The 16,779-nt window shown below is 43.3% G+C and overlaps 1 protein-coding gene across 4 annotated transcripts in view; it reads right to left on the reverse strand.

Moving 5' to 3' along the window:
- Window positions 1–16,779, reverse strand: part of ICA1 (islet cell autoantigen 1) — a 163,888-nt gene that overhangs the window by 115,437 nt on the left and 31,672 nt on the right. For all 4 annotated transcript variants that reach the window (XM_068973420.1, XM_068973419.1, XM_068973418.1 and 1 more), the window contains exons 5-6: window positions 11,559–11,682; window positions 7,335–7,533 (exon numbers count right to left, since the gene is read on the reverse strand). In XM_068973420.1, coding sequence (XP_068829521.1) covers window positions 7,335–7,533; window positions 11,559–11,682 — 323 coding nt within the window. The remainder of the gene's footprint in view (window positions 1–7,334; window positions 7,534–11,558; window positions 11,683–16,779) is intronic.

Genomic DNA, 16,779 nt, shown 5'->3' on the forward strand with positions numbered 1-16,779 from the left:
AAAAGCAGAATGATAGGTACCAGTGGCTTACGGAGGGGGAGATTGGGCGGGGTGGTTGTTCAATGGGCATACAGTTTCAGTTTTTCGAGACGAAAAGTTCTGGAGATCTGGTTATACAACAATGTGCATATACTTAACACTACTGAAGTGGAGGCTTAAAAATGGTTAAGATGGTACATTTTATGACATAAAACCATCTTCAACATTTGCAAGTACCGATAAATCAGGGGATGGCAAACACTTTTCTGTAAAGGGGCAGAATGTAAATATTTTGGCTTTGCAGTCTCTGTCTTCCACCACTCAACTCTGCCATGATATTGTGAAAGCAGGCACAGACAATAAATAAATGAAGGCGTGGCTGTGTTAACAATAAAAAATGTTTGCAAAACTATGCGGCCCGCCCACAGGCTACAGGCTTCTCACCCTTGCGGAAGTATTGATATCTAAATAAGAGGTAAACATTAACAGTCTATAAACACCAAATGCTCCTCTACCCAAGAATTAGGAGTGAAATATTCTCCCCTCACCCACCAGAGTCCAAGATTAAAGCAACAGGAATAAGACCAAGCAAACTCAGCAAGGGACATGGCAACCTTGTCCAGCGCTCCAGCACTCTTGCCAGGAAAATTCCGGTACAGAAGAGCCTGGTGGGCTATGGTCCTGGGGGTCGCAAAGAGTCAGACACAATTGAAGCAACTCCGTGCACACAAATTCAACAAGACCGTAACTTGTCAGAGGAAACCCTGCTCAAGTGTGTATACTTCTCTGCCGATGGGCTTAACCATTTTAGAGCCTAATGACTTGAGGGGAAAAGTAAAACTATTACAGCCGGGAGAGAGCTTGGTGCTCAGCCAGCACCTGTGCCTTCTTTGGTGAATGAGAAATCCCCACTGGCTTATCACCCCAATCCAGGCCATCACCAAGGGTGGAGGCAGAGCTGGGGCCAGAGTGAAGAGCCACCTCACTCAGAGGTAATGCTGCTTCGTCCCCTCTATTTCCAACCACTAGGAGCAGTTAGCCAGTACCCAGCTTTCCAAGAGTTAGCTGCTTTGCGCCTGCTTTTCCAAATGGTCTTGGAGTTAATTTTTGCTCTTCAAGTTCAGTGGAGAAAAGTCAATGAAGACACACAGAGCCCCAAAGGCCTCATCTCATGATGTTCAGACATGAAAGCAAGGGGATCCCAATCTGTCACCCTTTCTGCATTGTGCCATGCGAACCTGGCATGTTTTTTCCTATGGTGTTTAGGCAGCATCAAGAGACAGCAACCTGGGGAATGGAGACGAGCAGCTGGCCTGAACCTTCCCGGGCACCGCAGAAAACAGGCGCCCTAGCTAAACACAGCACACGTCAAAAAGCAACAAACGGAAATGGAGGGCTGTGAGACAGACAGGATAGCGTGTGGTGGCTTTACAAAGGGGCCTTCACCTCATCAAAGAGCTCAAGCCAGCGCCAAGAACTTTAGGACCAGAACAGACAGGGTGATAAGGGGTCAAATCCTCCCTCTGCTTTTTTTTTTCCCCCTCACAAGAACTGCTTTTATTTTTTCACAGTGTAAGGGTAAATATAATTTTTTCCCTTTTTTTCCCCCCCTTAATTGGAGGATAACTGAGGCAGAAGATCTGGAGAAGGAAGGGCATGGCAACCCACTCCAGTATCCTCATCTGGAAAATCCCATGGACAGAGGAGCCTGGCGGGCTCCAGTCCATGGGGTCACAAAGAGCAGGACATGACTGAAGCGACTTAGCACATGTGAGGTAGAAGAACAGGTAAGTGAGCGGGAAGATAGAATGGTGAAAATAACTGCTGAAGAGCAGAGTAAAGGAAAAGGGATGAAAACAACTGAGGATAGTCTCAGAGGCCTCTAGGGCAGTATTAAAGCCATCAGCATTTGAATTATAGGGCTCCCTCTGCTTTTACATGCAAATTGGGCAAAGCTCCCGAGTGGGGCCTTTACTGGTTTATCGTAGGGACCCAATCCTGACAGTTTCCAGCACCCAACACAACTCACGGGTGGAGCCCTGAGGTTGGCCCTGAACAGAAGCAGAACTCTGGGTTTAGGCCCAAAGGCTGGATGGCTCAGGCAAAGGAAAGGCCTTTCTCACAGAACGGGGAGATGGCTGAGCGGTGACTTGCCTGCATTACTTGGCATCTCCAGATCCCACAGGACCTGCCCTCAATTGCTGAAAGAGCCTGACCTCTGACAAAGACCAATGATTTCAGCAGTAATTAATGATACTGTCAAATTAATTAACCCAAGTCTTTGTCCACAGGAAGAAAAATCCCTCTGATGTCAATACTGCTCATTACTAGTCCTTGACCAAGCTCTGCAGACCCAAACCTTGAGTAAGGGCATGGGACACCACTGATTGATGACCCTAAAAGGTTTCTCCCTGCACCCAACCCCTATTAATCCACCACCACTTGTTAATAAACCTTCTCATGGCAACATATCCTTTGATAACACGACTTTGGTGAATTCACAGTTCTTCAAAACCTAACACTCTTTAAATAGGTACAAGCCTGAGAACACCCGTGTGTTATCTTCCACACTCTTTACAATACCTTTTCGACACCCTTTTGAATTATGGTCATGAAATGCAAGACGGACGCTGTAGGATTTCATTAAAACATTTAATAAATGGCCCTCATTAAAACGCCAGTTCCCTTGTCCTTGCCTATAAGGACTCCACCTAATCCAAATGCCTGCATAGACATTTCTATCTCATCTCTTTAGAGGATTCAGAACTATTTTCTTACACCTAACACAGCTTTCATTCCATTTAGAATAATTACCCTCTATCCCATTTCTGACTTTCAAGAAAAACAAGACACTTAATTGACCACAGGAGGACTCTTTCAAGGGCACCAGGCTGCAAAAGCTCTTGTGTGAGCGCACAACTTAAGCTGATGTAATCTGCTACAAGAAGCTGACTTCTATTTTTAAGTTATACCCTTTTACTCTGCCTTCAAAGGGCACATATATCACACGTTGTAACTGCTCATAAAATACCTTGTGGCCTTGTCTCCCATCCATTGCCCTCCTGGGGTGACTCGCACTGTCAGGAGGGGTTTCCAACAGGAGTCCAGCTCTGCCCATGGAAATGTATCCACCATTTCCCGTGATTCGGTCTTTAGGAGAAGAGCTCCACGAGGCCCCACTCTCCAGGTGTCTTGTTTACCACGGTCATTTTGACAGGGAACAGATGACTAGCCGGGTCGTTCTTGAGAGCCGGCATCAGGCTTTCCCACCTCCTTGTGTTTCCCTCCCCAAAGACAGCACTTCATAAAGGCTTATTAACATTGCCACCCAGAGCTCTGTCACCAGGCCTGTGTGCTCCAAGGGGGTCAGCCTGAAAACGGATCATTTGCTTTGTTTCAGTTTTTCATTCATCATTTCGGTCATGCTCACTGTGTGTTATTAAAAAAAAGTTGTTTAGCATCTTGAAAACACTAAGGGAAAAAAGCCTCAGTTGGAAGTGAAAGTACGTTTGATCTCACTATTTATTTATTTATACTTGTATTCTGCTTGTTTCTTTAAAAAAAAAAATGAAGAGCTCTGTAATTAACTGTGGGGCTGTTGCGGAGTCTGGTGGAGGTCAGAACAGGACATTTCTCTCTGGTCTACTTCCCTCTTTGCTCCCTGGACACCCTGTCTTGTCTGTGGCTCGCCCAGCCTCAAGGCTTGGACACTTCCAGTCCCTGCTCCATACTAAAGTCTGAGCAGGCTTGTGAGAGCACAGGTTGGATCGCTTGTCTCGCCTTCTCAACACCCTCGTTCTCCTCGGCCCTCAGGGAGATGGCCCTTTCGCCCTGGTCTGCTTACCTGCCTGGACCATGACCCACCCCCACCACTTCGCTTTTTATCCTCTGGTTGCAGGGGCCTAAAAGGAGCAAAATGTGTTGTTTCCTTTCACGCAAAGGCCTTTGTCCACATTACTTCCTCAGACTGGAACTCTGTTCTGCAGTCCCCCCTTCCTCCACCCAGCTCCCTCCCACTCATCCTTCACAGGTGGTTTAGATGCCACTTCCTCCAGGAAGCCCATCAGGTCAGGGGTGTTCCTGCCACACCATGGGCTGCAGCTCATCTTGGAGTCACTGTCTCCAAGTGACTGCCTGGGACAGCGGGGCAGCCCTTGTGTCTGCTCACTCACCATTGTATCCCTCTGCATGTGGCCTGGCACAAGGTGGGCTTCAATCTCATTTGTTGGATGAATTAATAAATACATGCTGCTGCTGCTAAGTCACTTCAGTCGTGTCTGACTCTGTGTGACCCCATAGACGGCAGCCCACCAGGCTCCTCTGTCCCTGGGATTCTCCAGGCAAGAACACTGGAGTGGGTTGCCATTTCCTTCTCCAATGCATGAAAGTGAAAAGTGAAAGGGAAGTCGCTCAGTCGTGTCTGACTCTTCACAACCCCATGGACCGCAGCCCACCAGGCTCCTCCGTCCATGGGATTTTCCAGGCAAGAGTACTGGAGTGGGGTGCCATCGCCTTCTCCGAATAAATACACGAGGGTACCCTAAAGACTGCAACCAGAGAGGGGTCCCACTTGTGAGGTATGAATTCAAATTTTGTTTCCTCAGAAAGTATGAACCCAAAGAAAGAATAGAATTTAATTCAGGATTCATCGGCTAAAATGTGAAGAAGATTGTAAAGCAATTATCCTCCAATTAAAAATAAATTTAAAAAAAAAAAAACCCACAATAAGAACTCAAAAAAAAAAAAAAAAAGAGAGAGAGAGAAGCAGGCAGCTGGCTCTGAGGAAAGTAAACACCCCCCATCCCCCGCCCAACACACACACAGTGATTCCTACTCTTACAGGGGACTCAGAACTGCCTTTTGGTAACTCTTTCCCAGAGAGAGAAATGGAGACTCTGTTTAAAACGGAACCCCGCTGGGACAAAACACTAAGGCTGGCTCCAACTCAAGATTCATGTCATGAACTCCAAGCAAACAGCAACCTCCACACTTTAAATTCATTCCGAAGAGGGCAGCAAGCCACAAACCCATAATGCTACTTCTTACTTGCAAAACCACATATATCAATTCCCCAAACATTATAAAGTCAGTTGCATGTGGTGGAAAGGCTCTGCAGGTGTGAGAAGGCATGAATCTGGCACGCAAATGGCATGGCTGGCACCCGGCCATCTGATATGGGTGCTAACTGGGGTCACGTGCTGGGCTGGCCCGGGGATTGTTAGTAAAGAGAACGAAACTGGTTCCTATCCTCATGGAGAGTCTAGTCTAATCAAGTATATGCTTGCATACAGATTCCCTTTAAAAAAAAAATTCTTTCCTAAAATTCTAAGTACACCATGTTCAGCTATTAAATTAAATCCAGCACACACGGGATTGTGGAGGAAGGCATTGCTTCAGCTACTTCTGCATGGCAAAGAATTAAAAAAAAAAAAAAAAACCCATATTTTCCAAAATCAACAGATTGATGACACTAGAGAGTGGGTAATGTTTCAACATTCAAAGCAATGACGAAGTGTTCTTGGTTTATTTCATCCTTACACAGCTAGCAACCACCCTTCATAACAAAACTAAATAAATACAATTTCACATGAAAATTCTTCTGCCTTCTGGAATAATTTTACGTCTATTACCTGGCACACAGAAAGTGCTCAGTAAATGTACGTTGAATGGATAACCACAGGAGGGTTGTAACTATGAAAATGCCTTTGTCACTCTTAGGTATGCTGTTTAACTCCCCTTTATTCTCCTCTTAAAGAAAAAATGATGCATGTTTTCTATGATTCTGATTTTTCACTTCCCTGTCATTTCATTGATCCTGTACTAGTTACTTAGGTCTCACTTTCCTCCTCTGTAAAATTAAGTCTGTGTCTTGGTTATTGTGAGGCTTAAAGGAGGCAGTAGAGTGACTGGCTTATACCCTGCAGATAATGTTGGGGCTTTTGTTTCCTTTTTCCTTTTTAACCTCTCCACTCCATCCTCTTCCAATCTCCAAATAAAACGTCAAAGACAAACCAAATTACCAGCCTGATTAAAAAGCCAGGAAATTTCAAATGTAGCCTGGGCTCGCCAACATCTATCTAGCCATCAACAGTTGAAAAGTTTTATTTACTATTTTGGGGCCTTGGTTTTCTCTTTCACTAACTCATCTTTAAGGAACTTTCCAGGTCTGATTTTCCATGAGCTCAGAAACCTATCTTACTGAGGAGCTGGCTACTGAGAACACACTAATGCCATCTACGATCAGGAAGAAAATGGTCTCTGTGTCCCTTCATAAAGAGGGATTCCAAATGACAAACCACAGTAAAACTTGCCTTTTAAAAGGATTTTTGTCAATCTAATACCTGGGTCAACATTTGCTGACCCTATTCTTAAGCAACAGAAGGTTCCTCTTTTCCCTCACCCCATATATCCCCCCCATTTCCCCCGCTACCATCTAACCTCCTGCACACCAGAAAGGTTTCCCATCCACTGCTCTGCCATGATGTACTAAGAAATCTAGGGATTTTAAGCAATATCACAATTACAAATGGATCATTTGAAATGAGTAAGACAATTGACACAATATTATGTCAAATCTAACATTTGCTAGATTTTTGTTGTCTTTCATACCTTGAAATATACTCAAGTCGATCAAACAAAGACCTACCAAGATTATACACAACAAAAACCTCTCTGTATTTTCATAAATATTCAGTGTATGACTGCCATCTAGTGGTGCAACATATCCTTGCGTGACCAATCTCCAAAGAGCTAAATGGACTTGGGACACTAAAAACCAATGAAACATCGTCCCTCTGCTGCTTACCAGTCATTTCAGGAAAATTTAAGAACATGGCCATCTCCTCATACAAATATGTGAAGGGTCTACTGAAGATGGGGCCAATGCCACGTCATTTAATCCTACAAGTCAACCCCACTGCTTCCTAACCTTCTCACCAAACAAAGGAACATTATTATTCTATTAATTTTAATATTCATTAGCAATTAAAAAAGATTTCCCCAGCAGTCTGTTCTCACCTTCCAGTTTCATTTGATCTAATCTTGATTTTTAGTTATGCATGAAAAAGCATTTAGAAGTGACAGCCTTACAAAAAAGTGCACATTATATGAAAATCTGACTTCAATTAAAATCAGTTATCAAATCCCAGCAATTTCCAGCTGTCTCTTCTATCTTATCCTTAGAGAATTATATATCACATTAATTGGTATTCTGTCACATACAGAGACACCAGCGATGATTAATTGCCTCCTTGGTGTTTTGAGTTACGTCTTCTTCACTAGGGGGATTCAAATCACTCACGTCTCATTACCTTCCAGCAGGTACCCCTTTCGGGAACCCCCATGAAATTGCCTACCTTCCTGAACTTCTCCATTTGCTTGCAGAGGTCTGGATCAAGCTCCTGGGACACGTCCTTCATCCACAGTAACGCCCCTCTGTATTCAGTCCGGCACTGTTCCATGCGATTCACCGTCAGCCAAGTGTCGGAGATGGCCCTATGCCGGAAAGTCTCCACTTCTTGGTGAAAGCGGCACAGAGGGTTTCTCAAAGCCAACCTAGACCAGAGGGTAAGGCCACAGTCTTGAAACCGAGAGGGCCAGCAATCTGAATCCTTGACAACTTACCGATCTTAAATTCATGAGTTAGTGTGTGAAACATACTCCAGGCTGCATAAATAGCTGCAGACGTATAAACTGAAATGTATGGAACTTTTAAGTCAACCAGGAGATGGTTATCCAAGCTAATTACTGTTACTTAATGGTATCACTGGGGAGTCTCTCCATCTGTATTATTGGGGTTGGTCTCATGCCTGGGCAGAGTACTTGTTTAAAGCTGGAACCCATCTTTTGTTCACAGAGGAACACCAAGGAATGACCATTTTCCATTTCTGCCCTTGGCCACTCCCTGCCTTCTCCCTCCCTGAAGACTGGCCCTTTGAGAAGGGATGGACATGGGCACGGTGAGGTCATTCTGGATCACTCGATGAAGGCCAGGGCGTCTGCTCTTTGCTTCAGTAGTCACAGAGAATGAAGGACAAACAGAAGCATCATTAAATGGTCTAGGAAGGGGACAAGTATAGTTACTGAGGGTCTACTGTGTTGGGTGCTTTCAGATATGCCATATGATCTGATTCTCATTTTAAAAAACCTAAGGATACTGTACCAGAAATGGATGTATATGATACAACAAAGTGAGTATAAAATAATATTGTTTGTAAAATACCATCATTTATTCAGCTAAAAAATGTCTGTGTGCTTCGTCACTTCAGTCGTGTCTGACTCTTTGCGACACTATGGACTGTGTAGCCCGTGAGGCTGCTCTGTCCATGGGATTCTCCAGGCAAGAATACTGCAGTGGGTTGCCATGCCCTCCTCCAGGAGATCTTCCCCACCCAGGATGCATATCAAAATTTAGATAAAATGTTTATTTGGGAGGGGGAGGAGGATACTGCTTCTTCCATCTTCCTCCTCAAAATGAGTAATGTCAGATGAATTAGACACTTAAAATACAGTCGTCTCCATGAAGTTGCAGGGTACAGGTTCAAAACATAAAAGACTAGTATTTACATCTCAATTTAAGGGCAAACTTGTTAAGCTGAAGGGAACAATGACGTCAGTGAGCTGAAGTCAGCTCTTGGCAGTTTCATCAACATCACAGTGCCTGACCCGTATACCGCACTCTAAGATTATAGATGGGACAACAAACTATTCAAAAGGGAAAAAACTCCCTTAACTACTTTCTCCAGTTTTCCTCGTCTGTAAAGCATCGTTAGTGAACATTCAGCACTTCTCTAAAAATAGCTTGCTCACATCATCCTACCTAGATGTCATGGGCTGTTTTCAAAGACGTATTGTTGTGCCATAAAGTAAGCTTGTGTTTTATCACCACTGGATTAAATTTAATACTTACTTTTCATCAAACTGAGTGGGCAATGGCAGCAATGACTACCAAATAAAGTGAGTAAAACTAACGCTGGTGTGAGGTTTATAAAATCAGAGACTTCTATTTAAAGAAAGAGCCCTCAGCTGTCCCTCTAAGGATCCCATTCATTTCTGGTCTCCTTTGTCTCTGCTTTTAGAGTTTGCCAGTTTTACAAAACTGGCTGATACAGAGTCTTGTGAATAAAATAGTCTCCATTTCTCGGACTACTGTAAAGTTAGGAACCTTTGAGCATGTAATGACGTGATGATGGATGTTAATATCTTGAAGAAAAGAAAAAGGTGTGGAAAGTCACATCATTTTTTTCTGTAACTTGTTTCACATAAAATCAGAAAGGTGAAAACCCATTCACTTGTGGTACAAGGGACTGAGTCTAGACCAGGAAAAAATTCAATAACTGAAAATGTCAGGCTTCAGTGGGAGAGCAGCCCATGTTTCCATTCATTAAAATCGACCCAATGAGAATAATCAATAGAATACCTGAAAGTCTAGCCCAAAGATATTTATTCTTTAGTAGGAAAAGGTAGAAATGACACAGAGAGTGGACAGAGGGCCTGGGATAAATGTATCACGACATGCCCAGATGATGAAATACTACGCTATGGATGTTTTATAAAATGTATACATGGACATAAAAATAGGATTATTTGGTCAAAAACCAATTTGCTAAATAATCAGTATGCAGTACTATACAAAATTATATGGGATAATGCTGTTTACATTAAAAATATATTCTGGCAAATCCCAAGTTATGTCCATGTGAGGTTTGGGAACTCGACTTTATGACAGTTTATATCATCCTCCTTCTTTCCTCATGTGCAGAGCACTTGTTTTGATTTCATGTGCCTGGTGAGCACTTGAGCATCATGGAATCAGAGCCATCTTGTAGGAGGCCGTCTTCCAAATTGCAACACTGGGCAAGCTGCATTAATTTATGGATACAGGGCAGTCTGCTGTATTGCTGTACAGGTTTATTGCAATGATACTTTCCAGTATCATTTGCGTTGTTTCAGTGTTTTTGTCTGTATCCAAAGGTTAGACTATATGAACTTAAGGTGCCATATGCTTTGTGAGATAGCTTGCCACATGAGTATGAAAGGGTATAATTGGATAGCAATGTTATAAAATTATATGATCAGTAATGGTAACTCTTGGAGTGATTATGTCCAAGGATTTGGTTTCTTTCCCATAAATGGATGTTAATCTTAGCATGAAGGTATGTATAAGAATTTTTCCCACTGAAATTAGTGATAACCATATACATAATACACGAGAATTTATGAAAGGTTTTTCAAGAATCAATGATCCCTGTAAGACTGTGGAAAGCATATAAGCACTGAAAGCATCTATCAAGGGGTTAAAAGTGAGTCATCTCTATTTGCAAAATTTGAGTTGTTTTAAATTTTTTCTTTTTGTTTTTTTCTTGTTTTAAAATTTTTCTAGAATGAGTATGTATTATTTTTACAAGGAATACAGTTATAAATATGATTAAAGGGTACAATTCAAGATTATAAACACTTTTCTTGAAAAGCTGGGGTAGAAAACTCTTGGAAATTTTTCCATTCAACCATGAAAGCTGGGGTCCAAATGTCATTAGAAAGAACCAAAATGCCCACAAGGGGGACCACTGAGAAGTGGACACAGCTGGTCTTTTTTTTCCTACCCCAACTTTCTTGGGTCTTCCTAGGAACAGGTGATGGTCTGCTCCTGGTCCACTGCGAGGGAAAAGCAGCAAGGAGAAACTAACAAGAGACGGTTAATTTGTTGGACAGGCTGGGTGAGTAAAATTTTTGTAGCCCGAATATTTTTGGAGATTGCCCACAAGCCTTATTTAGGGATAACATTTCGGTATAAAGTTTGCCTAATACTAGTGAGTGACACTGGGGAAGGAGGGCTTCTTAGTTACTGGGGGAGGAGGAGGAGGGGAGGAAGGTCACGGCCTCAGATACCAAGTGTGTCTCTGCAGTGGCTCCTGTTTATTCCACGTGGACCCTGAACATGAGTCACAGTAGTGTTAAAAAAGAAAGTCACCGATTTACTGCAATTTTCTCTGGCCCAGAGCGTCTCAAACTTAAATGTACATGGAAAATAATTGGGGAACCCATTAAAATGTAGATATGGATTCAGCAGTTCCGGGGTGGGGGTGGATTTTGCATTTCTAGTAAGCTCTCCTCCGATGAGGCTGCTGCTGCTGCTGCCCTATCGTCTGAGCAAAACTATAGAGAGTATCTTGAACAGCATCCCTCTCAAGTCTACTGCCCCCAGAGAGCAGTGAGCGAACCTTTCCGCCCTGTCTCGTTAGGCTCCTGCTGAAAGGGGACCAGACAGATTGCTACAGACAATGCAGGGGGTCAAACTATAAGCCAAGGACAGCACTCACAGGCTTGGTGTATGACTACGGACCAGAAGAGGTATGAAAACATTTTTAAAAATTAATAGGGAAGGAAAAAGATTATACATGCTATCTTAGAGCTGAATACAAGCAGACTGACAACTGTGAACAGAGGCGGCCCTCAATTTCAGACAAGAGCCTTCTAAAGACCAGGGGCAGGTTCCCTTCATGAGCGAGTGGGTCCCAGATTCTCAGGAGACTCCCCCTCCCTCGATCGCCACCAGCAGAGCCCCAGTGAAGGTCACACACCTTTGCTGGGAAGAAAAGCAGAGGGCCTTTCCTGTCGCTTGCATCATTTTTCCCGCTCTGGTTTTATCTTGGAAGCCTTGGGACCGGAGAAATTTTCCCAGTTCGTTTTCTTCTTGAGACAAGACTGATGGAGGAAAGACCAAAAGCAGCCATGAACAATGAACATTTTTATTACAGAGAAAAGGAAAGAGGCAAATCACAAGGTCCTCTCTCTTCTAGAGACAAAGACGAGAGGAAATTAAATCCAAGAGGCAGGCTGTGAGGCAGGCCTCCCCACCCCACCCCCCACCCCCCACCGCTGCATTTAACTTTCATGTGGTTCTTCCATTGACTAAATGAGAGATCAGATTCACTTCAGCACATCTGTCAGTTCGTTTGCTGCCCTGTAACCAGAACCAGAAAATGACCTCTGTACTGAAAAGCGAGCAGATAATGCACTGCTCTGGGCTGAAACTAAAAAGTTGGGTTGTGGAGTATGACTGTGGGAATCTTCTGTGGCGGCCTATAGTGTAGGGCCAGTTTCCTCCTTTTATTCCCTCTTGCTGACTTTTTGATCTCTGCCTTCTGAATAACATTCCACTTGATTGTGCAGCAATTCAAATATCTTATCCGTGGCACAAGTACTTGGTGAGAGGAGGCGGGTGGAGACAGAGGGTATGCAGGTAATCAGGCTGATGACTTGGCAGATTTTTAAAATGCAGAGCTGGACTCAAATCTGAATTATGCCTAACTTGGACCTTACAGTTTTAAAAAATAAAATTGAGGTATAACTGACATATCGCATTGTATTAGTTTCAGGTATACAACAAAAATGATCTAATATTTGTGTATTTGGCCTTACTTTTAAAGACAACCTCAGAGGGCGCTACTGGTAAGAAAGGGACTCTGCTACAAGCTCTCTACTGACTGATTTGGCAGTAAATATTTAAAAGTCAGAATTGTGGGTGTTCCCTGGCAGTCCAGGTTAGGACTCTGCGCTGCCAATGCAGGGGGCGTGGGTTCAATCCCTGGTCAGGGAACTGAGATTCCACATACCACAAGGTATGGCCAAAAAACTGAAAAACAAAATAAAGTACAGTTTTTTTTTTTTAAGAATCTCTAAAAAACATTTTTTTAAAGTCAAAATTGTATATCTCTTTTGACATTGTACTTCTGATAGGAGTACATCCTGAGGAAGTAGTAAAATGGGCATGAAGATATATAGATAGATATAATCATAGCACAGTTATTTATAATAGCAAAACTCTCTCTCTCTGCCATGGGGACTAACTTAATCAGTGTGGTGCACCCACTCCATGGATGTGTGCGCTGTTTTGCAGCCACTGGCCTGAATACACTTTCACTGACAGCTGAGCCACAGGCAAGCAGTGACGCTGAGCTTCCTTGCATGCATTTTTTCTCTAAGCACAGCTTTTGACAGGGATGCACTTTGAACATTACTCTCATTTCACATCGCTGTATTGATGCATTTACCAATCACTTGTCTTTAAAAACGTTTTCTAAATGCTGCCAGGATTCTTGCCCGTTTTCATGAACAATCCAGACTTCTTTCGGGATACACCCCATCCCTGACACAACGTCCCCAGCAATAACTAGAAAACATTAGCCAGGAACCAGTAACCCAAAGGTGAATGTTAACACTGCTGCTGCTGCTGCTGCTGCTAAGTCGCTTCAGTCGTGTCCAACTCTGTGCAACCCCATAGACAGCAGTCCACCAGGCTCCCCTGTCCCTGGGATTCTCCAGGCAAGAACACTGAAGTGGGTTGCCATTTCCTTCTCCAATGCAGGAAAGTGACTGTTTCCTTATTAAACTGTGACTGCAGTTTACATTCAACATTCTATGGAGAAGAGGTTTTTTGAATCCATTTTCCCTGATGGTGAAGGACTACTCTCCTTCCCCTTCTGTTTTTTCAAAATCAAGTGCATTGGTCAAAGCCTTGCTCAAAAGCTACCTCCTTTGTGAAGGGGGTGACCCCTCTTTCTCTGTGACAGCAGCGCCCTCTCGGCACCGGGTACTGGAGTGTCTGTGGGTGGGCACGTGTCTACTTTTCCCATGAGAATCCCAGCTTTCTCGATAGGGATCTCATCCAAACTATGGATTCCCAAGGCTGAGCAGAAAAGTCATATTCAGGGCATTAATTAAATGCTTGTGAAACTGAATTAACTATAATTTTTGCCTTGTTATCCCTGTATACTTTACTTCACTTTAAATGCTTATCTGATACTTATATGTCATGGTTCTAGGTAAAAAAAAAAAATTCCTCTAGGAAGTGTTGTTGTTTTTCACTACCTTCCGTTCTTCTTCCTTGCCACTTACTAACATGGGACTCACTCAACTGCACAAATAGGACAATTTCATATCTTTGCTTACAACAGTGTGAGGCTGCTGTCACCTTCTTTACCTTGAAGCCTCAAGTCACATACAATTGAACACATGAGCTTAAGGCCAGGAAGAAAACCCGTTCATGGCCCTAAATGACTACGTGTGTGAGTAGTGCTAGTCGCTTAGTAGTGTCCGATTCTCTGCGACCTCATGGACTGTAGCCTGCCCGGCTAATCTGCCCATGGGATTCTCCAGGCAAGAATACTGGAGTGGGGTGCCATTCCCTTCTCCAGGGGATCTTTCCAACCCAGGGACTGTGAGGCTGCTAAAATGTACTCTTTGCTATACAAACGTAAGTAGGTTGGAGCATTTGAGAATTCAGGTTTCGCTATTTTACACACTTGAGGATTAAACTTGGGGTGCTAGACAGGCTTCATTTTGAGAGCTGAACTCTGATCAATGGGACAGGGCTGCTCAGAGGGTGGTGGGAAGATTGAGGGGCCTCAGGCTCCCGGCTGGATGACTTAGTGATGACTGTGTCATTTTCTAAGAAGGGATGTTCATTCTTTAATTTCAATTTTAAAATCCAAATACTGAAATAAATTTACAAAGTTTAAAATTCAGCTGCAACACAGGTTATCAGATCACTCTTAATGTTCCTACGTATAAGGTTTCACTTAACGAGGACTTAATTCAGAGATAAATAAAAACCTATTCATATTTAATTGCTGATTAGATTTTCAGATGTGCCCTGAAAAGGGAACCAAAGAACTATAAAACCAATTAGCTTGGCAGCATTAATTCACTTAGCACAAATTTATAGATGATCTCATTGTACGAGGCACTGTTCTTGCCATTGGAAATAAAGAGATGGACGAGACACATGAGGACCCTGCTGATGCAGCTTAGGTTCAAGGAACAGGAGACAGAATTAAAAAATACAAAACTCAAACTCAACACACAAAAAGTAAAAGGCCAGGTAAGACGGGAGTGGGGGTGGGGGAGCGTAAGAGAGAGTGACAGGTAACAGTTTTGGGCTGGGTGGTCATGCAAGGTGTCTCTGAGCAGGAGAACAATGAGCTGAGCTTTGGGATAAGGGGCCACTTGAGACAATGAGGGCAGGGACATCCCAGATGGAGGAAGTGGTGAGTGCAAAAGTCCTCAGGTCACGTGGCATGTAAGAGCGAAAGTGGCTGGAGAGGTGAGCAGGGTCAGATCCAGTAGGAATGTGTAACCCATGGTATGGAAGTGTACATCTTACATTAAGTGATACTGGAGGCTTCTCAGCAGAAGAACAATATGATCCAATGTACTTTAAAAAAAAACAAAAACTTTATTTTGAAATAATTTTAGGCTGATAGGAAAACTGTAAATAGGATATAGAGTTCCTGTGCACCCTTCTTCCCCTAACGTTAGCATCATACACTACCATGGCTGTTGTTGTGGTTGTTTAGTCGCTAAGTCATGTCCGACTCTTTGTGACCCCATAGACTGGGCATGCCAGGCTCCTCTGTCCATGGGATTTCCCCGGCAAGAATACTAGAGTGGGTTGCCGTTTCTTTCTCCAGGGGATCTTCCCGACCCAGGATCAAAACCATATCTCCTGGTTTGGTAAGTGGATTCTTTACCACTGAGCCACCAGGGAAATCCATGTAACTGTTGTACACTGATCAAAACTAGGAAAATACCACTGATACAGTATTACTATTTAAACTACAATCTTAGTGAATTTTCCTAGTTTTCCCATTAATGTCCCTTTTCTGTTCCAGGCTCCCACATTGCATTGAGTTGTCAAGTCTGCTTGGTCTCCTTCAACCCGTGCCAGTTTCTCTGTCTTTCTCGACTTTTATGACCTTGGTGCCCTTTAAGAGTACTGGTCAGGTGTTTTGTGGTCTGTCCTCTATTTGGGTTTGTTTGCTTTCTCACGATTAGACTGGGGTTATAGGTTTAGGGGAAGGAAACAGCAGAAGTGGAGTCTCCTTCTCAGTGTAAGATATCAGGGCTACAGGAGATCAACACACATCATTACTGGCGGTGTTAACTAACCCCTATCATTTCGTTCATGTCATATCTATTGGATTTCCCCACTGTAAAATTAAGATTCTTTTTCCTTTCGTAACTGTTAAAAATCTTGGGAGTAAATTCAGAAGACTGTACGAAGATGCAGTCTCTTTCCAAACTTTCACTCACTAATTGTAACATCTTTCTGGGAATCATGCGCGTCACAATTCTTTCTGTGGGTGTGACGGAAAAACCATTAGGTGATTCGGTGGTTCCCTCCTTCTTTCTAGATTAATCGCAACTATTTCGTAAGGAAGAACTATTTCTTCTCCTCCGTTTCTTTGCTTCTTTCTGTACACACACTTGATGGACATTATCTCACTTCATGGGTTATAAGCTAACACTATTCATCATTTATGTTGTTGCTCAGATTACTCCAGCTTTGACCCCTGGGAGCTCCAGGAGATGGCTGAGCGCTCTCTGACTGCAACGTGGATGATGAGCTGGAGGAGGCAGGGAGACCAGTTAGGCAGCTGATGCAGCCAATCAAGGAAGACAGTGATGACGGTGGCCTGAATGAAGGCAGTAGCATGAAGAGGCAGAGGAAGGAGAACCGGGAAGCAAGTGAGCTGGCAAAACTGACCAGCACCTGTGACTGACTGGATGTGGGACAGAGAAATGTCAGAGGCAGTGTGCCATGTGTCTGGCCTGTCTCATACCTGAAGACTATGGGGTGATAGCGCTGGAGACATCTTAGCTCAAATATCTGGTAAACGGTAACACAGATAATTTTCCAAATTTTGCCTCTAAATCCTAGGATTTTGTACTTCCACAAAAGAGTCTTCATAAAAGATTACTAATAAAGGAAAATGGCCAACTGTTAATTTGTCATTACTG

This window comes from Capricornis sumatraensis, chromosome 5 (assembly GCF_032405125.1).
Source record: "Capricornis sumatraensis isolate serow.1 chromosome 5, serow.2, whole genome shotgun sequence".
Taxonomy (NCBI): domain Eukaryota; kingdom Metazoa; phylum Chordata; class Mammalia; order Artiodactyla; family Bovidae; genus Capricornis; species Capricornis sumatraensis.